The sequence below is a fragment of the Trypanosoma equiperdum genome (assembly GCF_001457755.1).
Source record: "Trypanosoma equiperdum strain OVI genome assembly, contig: ctg_907, whole genome shotgun sequence".
In the NCBI taxonomy this organism is placed as follows: Eukaryota; Euglenozoa; class Kinetoplastea; order Trypanosomatida; family Trypanosomatidae; genus Trypanosoma; species Trypanosoma equiperdum.
The window spans coordinates 35,398-44,663 of record NW_027124873.1 but is presented as its reverse complement, the minus strand read 5'-3'; the positions used below and the strand labels follow the sequence as shown (position 1 = coordinate 44,663).

General features: G+C 48.2%; 3 protein-coding genes across 3 annotated transcripts; all 3 read right to left on the bottom strand.

Moving 5' to 3' along the window:
• Positions 1–166: 166 nt before the first annotated feature.
• TEOVI_000446500 (uncharacterized protein) lies at positions 167–1,489 on the bottom strand (the record flags this gene model as incomplete). The annotated part of the gene is made up of 1 exon (XM_067227232.1): positions 167–1,489. One exon carries the CDS (start codon positions 1,487–1,489, stop codon positions 167–169), a length of 1,323 nt encoding a protein of 440 aa, XP_067083333.1.
• A 501-nt stretch (positions 1,490–1,990) lies between these two features.
• On the bottom strand, positions 1,991–2,848 carry TEOVI_000446400 (zinc finger protein, putative; the record flags this gene model as incomplete). The annotated part of the gene is made up of 1 exon (XM_067227231.1): positions 1,991–2,848. The coding sequence occupies one exon, from the start codon at positions 2,846–2,848 to the stop codon at positions 1,991–1,993; it is 858 nt and encodes a 285-aa protein (XP_067083332.1).
• A 1,897-nt stretch (positions 2,849–4,745) lies between these two features.
• TEOVI_000446300 (uncharacterized protein) lies at positions 4,746–9,191 on the bottom strand (the record flags this gene model as incomplete). The annotated part of the gene is made up of 1 exon (XM_067227230.1): positions 4,746–9,191. One exon carries the CDS (start codon positions 9,189–9,191, stop codon positions 4,746–4,748), a length of 4,446 nt encoding a protein of 1,481 aa, XP_067083331.1.
• Between the last annotated feature and the right edge of the window lie 75 nt (positions 9,192–9,266).

Genomic DNA, 9,266 nt, shown 5'->3' with positions numbered 1-9,266 from the left:
AAAAAAAAGTAAACACGGAAATAAACAAATGCTAAAGCGCAACGAAATTACTAACAGACAACCATCTTCACAATCGCTTCGCTTGAATGTTTACACGTGCAGAGGGTAAAACACCACAACACGGTCGCCAGCGTCCTCACTTTTGACACTTGAGCACTACCCGTGTTTAAAGATCCTCACCGTCAGATTTATCGCCGCTACCACTCTTCTTGTATTTACCCCTATGATACATTTTGTCCACCATATCCTTCGTCTGTATGCGTGCACCCGGTGTGCTACCCGCAGCAAGCTCAGGTTTCTGCATCAACACTTCATGCGTCGGAATCACTGCCTTATCGCGAATCCTTCCTCTACTTTGCACGATTTTCCCACGCTCCGGTACAGATGAGGCATCCACTCCCTCCTTTAACCCTTGAGAGGATAACTTAGCCAGCAATTCATCCTGATGAGCCTGTAAAGCGTGTACTCGATCGAGTTTCCCCTTCTTCCGCCGCCGCATAGGAGTATTGGCATCTCCTGCAGGTGCAGACGGTGTGCCTCCAGCGCCTTCACTAACAGTGGGTGGTCGGAAGATCGACCTTGATCCAGTTTTACCTCGCTCAATGTACGCCCGGCGGCTTACCTCGCGCTCCGCATCCGTCTCTTCCATGCTCCGAGCCACGCGGATGTCCGCCTCACGCTCTTCCTCCTCTCTTGATATGTCATCTATCGTCTCGGAGAGCGCTCGGGAGTCATCACCCAACCATTCTTTCAAATCCTCCTCCTTTGCACTTACCATCGCTCGTAACATTCGCTCTTCAAAAGCAGCAGCTTCCGAAATCGAGCTGCTCGTGTGCGGTTCGTGGGGTTTTGCAGTAGAGTCAGGGTGCTCTGCCATGTGATTCGACAGTAACGACTCCGGTACCTCTACGATATTGCCATCACCATCTTCTAAGAAAGGCATTTGCCCAACAAAATTTAGCGGATAGGGCTCGTTCTTACCCGCCACATACTTGTCCAACTCTTTGTCAATGTGCTCCCGAAGTTGCGCGTGAGGAACGTAATTAATGAGGTTCATGTTCTGCAGGCGCTCACTGGCGCGCTCATACCAAAAGAAGAACTGCCGCTCATGGAACTCACGAAGCAGATCAAGGTGTTTCTTCTTCAGTGCCTGACGCCCGTCCATCATCTGACGCGCCTCTATTCGTTTTTTTTCCTGCTCCTTCATCTCGCACTCCCACTGAGCCAGCTGTGCAGCCTTCGTTATGTTGTACTTATAGATGTACTCATCTGCATTAACGCGAAATGACTCCAGCCACTGACGTTTATACACACGTCGCAGGTGCTCAAACTGCGCCTCATGCACATTGCGCCACAGTTCGTTCTGCTTCCACATCCAGTGGCGGTACGGAGTAAGAAATCCTGTCATCTTTCGGCCATGCTCAGACTTCGATGGAAGATTGTAGTAGGGGCGTATTTGGCGCCTGCAAAAAGAAGAACTGCGCATCATGTCTTTGAAACTAACGCCGCAGAGCCGCCGCGAGCCTTCAGTTTCCTTTCTCCCTTATGAAGCGTCTCTCTCTCTCTCTCCTTCCGCACACGCAAACACAGACGGACGGCCACCTGCCGCTCAATCTGCGAAATCGGGTAAAAACAGAGAAACCTTTCCCTACTCTGATTTTTCTTTTGTCTCTGCAGCCTCAAATGGCAAATACGATAGTTACTAGAGGGGAGGGGAAAAGCGACCACGAAAAAGGGTCGAAGGGAAAGTAAACCACCTGCTATGTTGGAAAAAAATTTAGGTTATGGACAAAGGAAGAAGAGGAAGAAGCAGCAGCAAAGTTAAGGGAAACAGCAAAAAAATAAATCTCAATAAAAAGTTTTCAAGCGGATGATGCATTAGTGGAAAAGGAATATACAACTAACACGCACCGGTGGTGCTTGCGACCAAAAAGAATGGGGAAAGAGAAGATTATTAGGCTCACCTCAACCTCAAAAACAAATCGGACCATCAATAATTCGGTAGACGGCTCAGCTGAAGCTGTGCGGTCACTTGCCTGAGTGCATCGCTAACTTCCTTCTGACTTTTACATGTCAGTGCTGTGATTGGTTCAAGTGGTTTCATCAAAAGCTCCATATTTCCTTCTCCTCCACGCGGAAACGGGAACATAGTGCGGAGCCGCTCGGGTAGCTCTGGCTGGAGCATAATATTCTCGACTTCCTGACAGTATCCCACAGGTGTATTCTCACCTACCCGTTCCACTTCCTGTAGCTGAATGTCAACGAAAACAACGTTTTGCCGAATCTCTGTCCACTGCTGAAGTAAACGCTCCTTCTCTGTTTGCAGAGCCGTTTTCTCTCCCACATCCAATAGGGCTGTTATCGGATCCGAATACAGTGTCCCTGTGTCGTAATATGCATCCGCACCCTCTCCATAACAGCCACCGCAACCCGCACCCACAAAGCAGCAATTGATACTATCACAATCCTCAGCAGCTGGTGCTTTTTCATCATCGGGAGTTTCAAAGTTTGTGTCATCCGCCGTGTTTTCTTTTTCTGTTGTAGGTGATACGCTGCCATCAAGCCCCCAACCACCTGTACTTGCACTACTGCCAACACCAGTCTCGAAACCAGCGGCCCCATTCTTGCGTAGCGTGTGAAAACAGTGACGACACACTCGTTTCGGTGTATCCGAGTCGTGGGATGATAGGTTAATTCTGTACCTGGAGCATTTGCTGCATACAACGAGACCACATTTTCTGCAGTGATGACGGCGAGTTGTTAATGAGAAACTAACATTACATTTACAGCACCCACTAACATCGGAGTCTTTCTGCCAATTTTCACCCTTTGCTTCACTAGCGCCCATATTCGCCGCCTACACCCTCTCGCTCGACACCAAAATCTTTTAGCAGCACAAATCCTCCTGAGGTCGATCAATTAAAATCCTTTCCTTAACTTTGACGCCCTCCCTCACTTACACTAACACCGTAATAATATCGCCCTCCGCCTGCAGGATGAGTACGAACAAACGCACTTTTACTTCCCTACTGGCGTAAACTGAGGAAAGAAAGAAGTAAGAAACAAACAAAAAAAGAGAGGCAAGTAAGCGACAAAACGTGAGGGAAACCTTGCTCCTTTGGAGGACATCATATTAACGTGACGGTTGCAACCACATGCAAGTATGTGGTTCTAATTAACTCTTCATAGTCTTACACCGGCAACTGCGAAATGTGGCGTGAAAAAAAAAACTATGTCTGTTTCCTGAACAAACCCACATATGTCCATCTATTTGGAGATCCACTAATCACTACCACTATTCTCACTGCGTCCGACGCGGCCATTTGCACGTGCAAATTCACAAGTGCGCAATACACATACATGCACACACACAAACAGCAACGACGATCAAACCACGAAAAGATACGCATTCCAAGTTGATGGAAACCTGGTACATAAACATCCCGCACTTCCAGCAAAAAACAAAAATAAAACTCGTTTCAAAGGAGGAAATGAGCTTCAAAAAGAAGTAATTGTACTCAAAAACAGTTCACATACATATATTCCTTTCTCCCACAGCATTTACTCATCGGCGCGCTGTAGTTATTATTGGGTCCACCAGCCCGCGACAACTCCATCTGCTGTTGATGGTGTTGTTTCTTTTACGAATGGAACATAAGCATGTATACACACAGACGTCTGCAAATACATGCACGTATACCTTTATTTTTGTTTTTTATTTGCTTAGACAGATAATAGTTAGATGCCGTGCGTGACCATGTTCTTCCTTCCTTGAGTCCTTGTAGCAAAAAGTCAAAGGAGTTGCAGTCGTTTCAGTGGAGGGGTTCGGATCCCGTTTGCTCATCAACAGTTGAGGAAACCAACCATAATCCATCACATAACCAAGGAGGGTAAAAATAACCTCAACTTCAGAGGAACAAGGAGTAAAAAAAAAAAGAAAAAGGAAAGAATCGGAAACGAAACAAGAAAAAACAAATAGCTAGAGAAATGTGCGCATGCACAGTAACTGTCACAAATTAGAACGTTAAAAAGTCAACGTGGCCACGCGCCAGGATATTATTCTTGCAGGCCTCGCCCCCCCCCGTGTAATATATATATATATATATATATATATATATTTCTCGAGTGCCTTTTAAATGGTCTACGTGCAAACTTGTGAGCCCGTTTGCGGGGAAAAAGGCAGGTCGCCGACAGCAACGCGCGAAGGAAATTAACAGAGGAAACGGAACAAGTTATGAAGCGTAAACAAAAAAGAAGAAAGTGCACGGTAAAGTATGAAGGTAACACAACACGGCAACTGCAAGCAGCGTCTGATGCAGAAATGACGTGAGAACCGTGGGGGAAGAGTTTAGTTTGTTATATACTTATTTTAGCGTCTCGTTGTTGCACCGCCCCAGTTTTCGCATGACGTACACAATACGAGCGTTCACCCAACCGATTTAGAAGTTTTCTCTTACTTTACTTTCTTTTACACGCGCTCACATCCTCTTAAAAAGTGCTTGTACGTACCGTACAACCTCGAATCCCACATTTTCCACGAACAATGGTGCCGAGAATCCATTGTATCACATTTCCTTTTTAACGCTTTCTTGTCAACACTTTACCTTTTCTTCCTTTTGCCTTGTTTTGGCTATCATCCTCTGGGTCGAGAATCAACCATCAAACTTTTTTGTGCAAAGAAGAAAAACTGTAACCTTCTCCCTCATGGTGATTTTTATTTCCTCAACATCACTGGAGACAACTTACTACTCATCCGCGACAGCCGCTGCTGCAAGTTTTTGCTCACGCCACCTCTGGAATGCCTTCTCTCTTTGTTCATGCAGGCGACGCTTTCTCTCTCTGTTTTTGGCGATCCGCTCCTGCTTAGCCACCATGATCCGCTTGCGTTTTTCCTCTCTTTCCTCTTTCGTAAGGATTTGGGACCGCTCGGTACGAATCATTTGCCTCTCCAAGCGGTCGTTGATTCTGAGAGTTTCGCGTCGCCGCCGCTTAGCAGCCTTCTCCTCATCAGTCAATTCTCCGTTGCGGTGCGCTGCAAGTGCCCGCACAACCTTCTCTCGAACACGTTTTGCACGGCGGTAAAATGCAGCCTTTTCTTTTCGTCCACTTTTCTCGTACTGTTTATATAAAACACTCACCGGAGACGGAGCTTTTGTCTCTCGAGCTCGCGGCGTGAGGTTGAGAAGATGTTCCATTGCTGCCAGAAGGCGGATAGTAGCGGCCGATGTCATTAATGAATCGTCGTCTACCACTTCCTTCACAATGTTGGAAGCCCATGCCGTGTCCAGCTGTACACGACTATTGTACTTGAGCACCATTTTGAGGCAATGCAAGTAGTCGTACAGAAGTGTGTACTTCATATTATATACCGAGGTTGGTGTTACCGATTGAAGGAAACTGCTGATTGCACTTGCGGCGGATGCACGTAGAGTTGCCCCCAAGCCGGAGAGCCGCGGTAGCACCGCTTCTACCATCTGACAACATCCTTGAAACACTCTTACGCGCTGGGGCCCTTCCAGAACCTCCACTTCGCTAAACTTCTCCAATGCTGCGGGTAGCAGTGCCCACGCAAACCCGTGACGGTAATGATGCATATCCCGCTTTACGGAAGGCATTCGTTTCTTTCCATCCCAACCACGGTCGCAGAAGATGGACTTGTAAAACTCCATCAACGTCACTCGAACGTCTTCACCTGCGTGGTTCTTATGTGCGAGGAAGGCGATGAAATGAAACACGCGAAGAGCCACGTCCTTCAGTCGGGTCATGCGCCGACGAACTACAAGAGCGTGTCGTGCCGAACGGCTCTCTTTGTTTACTAAAACCCGGTCCAGTTTGCGGCAATAGCTTTGAATGTCGGAAAGAAGTTGGAACAGACTCTCTGCCACGAGAAACCTTCCGAAGTAACGATTCTTCGTCATCATAAGCATTTGAAGGGACGAAACGGTACTGTTGAAAATCACGTCATCCGCCGCCTTCACATTTTCTCGACAAACCGCCAACAGAACCTGAAAAATGTGTACTGTTAATGGAGAGCGCATAGCCACCCCAACTCGTGTTGCAACTTGAATTGCTCGGACAACATCACCCTTCTCCTTATTGGCTGTATCCGTTGGATACACGAATTGAAGATCTACGTTCCCAATCATACCCTTCAGTGCGTCAATGTACTGCTGAGTTGGAGCTTCTTCTTCCTCTTCGTCACCTGTATCAGATTCTTCATCCTCTACATCTGGATTGAGTTGCTCCTCATCGGCTCCCTCCTCCGGCTCCGTTGCTTCGTCCTCCTCAGTGGGTTCTTCGCTTTCATCCGCTTCTGTTTCTGTTTCTGTTTCCGTCTTATCCGCTTCATCCTCAGAGGGTACATCACCCCCCTCGTCTTCCTCATCTTCGTCTTTTTCATCAACTTGAGTGCCTTCGTTGTTCTCGTCCTCCTCGTCACCTTCTTCTTCATCAGCTGAAGAATCTTCCGCCTCTGCAGCTACTCCCTTTGCTTTAGCTTGCCTTATTAGTTCCCGGTCGTCCGTATGATAAGCCTCACGAAGCGGAGCCAAGACAAGGTCCAGAGTTGGCCGCTCTCGAACATAACGAGCAAAACGTAAAAGATAACCCGTCGCAATGCGGCGCACGCACACCATAAGGGGTAACACGTGAAGTGCCGAAGACGGTCGCATCACGAGCGCCATCAACACATCATAAAACAAATCCAGAGTTTCCAACGTGCCCGTACGAAAGAACTGGCAAAGATCAGGTACCGTACTGTTAGCGAGGTTTTTCGCCTCTTCATTGCTGGGGTCGTCGGTACTCAGAATCAGAAAAAGCAATACGAGCAGCACATGAATATCTCGCTCCTCATAAAACAAGACACTGCGGGTGGAAGAGCTTTCCAGTGCCTCAACAATACAATTGCGGGCCTTGCGGAAGTTGCGCTCAGTTGCGCCAGTGGTGTATCGCGTGATGCCCTTCTCCTCAGCCGCAAGATAATCCCTAATAACGCTTAAGGCACTCAACGTGCATTTTGGTCTTGACAAGGCGGCGGTGTACGTGAAGGAAAATACGTCCGAAAAAAGGTAGATAGCCCGATTCATGCATTTCTCATCACCGGACTTCGGAGTGGGGTAAAACCCAAACCGCAGCAAGGCACGAACCGCCTCGTCGACGTATGTGCAAGTTACGCCCTCACGTAGCGGCACACTTAAGCAAGCCCGCAACTCCCGTAGCACCCACGTGCGGTTGGCGTGCGCAGACAGGTCCGAGTCCCTAATGCAAAAATATTGTTTAATGAGGTCTCGGACTTTAGCATCCAGCATTTCAAGAGGCATCATCCGAAGTTCGTTGGGATCTGAAGCTTTTGCAACTATCTTCCTTCCATAACCCACCGCTTGGCTGGCAATCTTCAACATTTCTTGGCGTTGGTCGGCATCGTCGTTTTTTACAACCAATTGACCTAAACGGGCGACGAGTTGCTGAAACAGCGCCCGGCGCGGAATATCTGAGTTACCACGGCGGTAAGGCGCAATGGCGTTGTGCATCATTGTACTTAAATGCTCCTGCAGTGATTCACCAGCGGCACAGCGCTGCACAAGGAGGTCAAACCAATCGTCCCACACGGGATGAACCATTGGGTACACGGCAATCACCTGTTCCTTGCGGAACAGAGCATTGGCAATTTGTTCCACTGTTGCTGGTTCTAGTGGATCCATCGCAGCATACTTCTGCACGGTGGTTGGGAGAAACTTTTTAATTGCCGGAGGTTTCGTCTCCATTGCCATCAGACGTAGGAGCAGTTGCACTCCCTCTGGGCGAAAGTATTCTAACTTGGGGTAGAGGAAAAAGGCATATGATATCCATTCCATCACCGACTCATCCTCCCACAGCTTGGGAAACTTTTGAAGCGTTATTAACAATAAAGCCGCTGTCATGACGCGCGTAGCCTTTTGCTCAACGTAGGCAAAACATAAGTACTGGGCGGCATGACGGGCATCTTCCACTCGCATCTTCCCACGGTTTGCAACCACGGCTCCCATCGCAAAAACAGCAGCTACAATGCGCTGGTTACGCTCACCCCGCGTAGGGTCATTGATTGTGTCTGGGTCAAAATCATCCCAATCTTCCTGGTCTTCTTTCTGTTGCTCGCCTTGTGTATCTCTTCTCGCAGCCCGTGCCTCTAGTCGAGCCTTTGTGACTTTTAGCCGGGCATCGAGTGCTATTTCCTCTCCAATGAGTGAAAGCACAATAGATGGTGTAATGTCCGTTTCGCGCAATGCAAGAAATAGAATATGTGCATGCAAAACAATCATCGCCATGTCCTCAGTAACCATGCCTAGCAGCATACGTGACAGAGCGTACGGAAGTGCGTGGTGCGCTGTATCCCGCATACTTTTCAGCGATCGGCAGTCAACGCCATCCACTAATTTGGCCTTTAGATGGTTAATCAGTGAATGCTGACCTTCTTTCCGACGGGTCGAGTTATGCCGGAGGCACATTTGGAGCAACGCACGAACGTGTTCCCGCTCCTTTACATTTTTGGCGAGCACTGCTCGAGACCGACTAACTTTTCCGTGTGTTTCGACCTGTTCACCATCCTTTTGATCACTGGCAGCAGCCGCCTCCTCCTCCTCATCTCCACTGGTTAAACCCTGCGCTTTATTGTCGTAGTGTTTTTTGGTTCCACCACCGCGGCCCTTCCCCTTATTAAGTTCGTACTCTGCCCACTCATACCATACGATAAATGCTTGTACACTATTCGGTGCACCGCGTTCAAATTTGCTTAAATATGAACGAAGAGATCGCACATCCTCCGGCAAATGTTGCTGAATAAATGGAGGAGGCACAAACTTGAATATCTCACTCAAATCCACACCAAAAATATTGGTAGCATTTAACCTCGTTTTGAAGCTGGACAGATCGGAGCGCAACTCGGAGGAAACCTTGGCAGCTAAATGAATGTCAATGTCCTTTGTCCGAGCCGATCTCTGATGGGATCTTCCCTCGTGATTCCCAACAGCGGTGTGCTGCTGCGCGTGATGACCGCGGCGCTCCACCTGCTCTCGCGCATACTTTTCTTTATGATACCTTTTCGCTTCCTTCTTCACGTTGGTTGCTTTCCCCATTTTAGCCGAAGGCTTAACATTACGGCGAGGGCCGCCGCTGGTGCCCCCTTTACTCCCATGCTGAGCAAAGGAACCAGACATACCGAACGCCTTTCTTTTTTAGTTGCTTATGTGCGTTCGGCCAGTAATTTCCTTTTATTAGGTGGTTGTAACGGC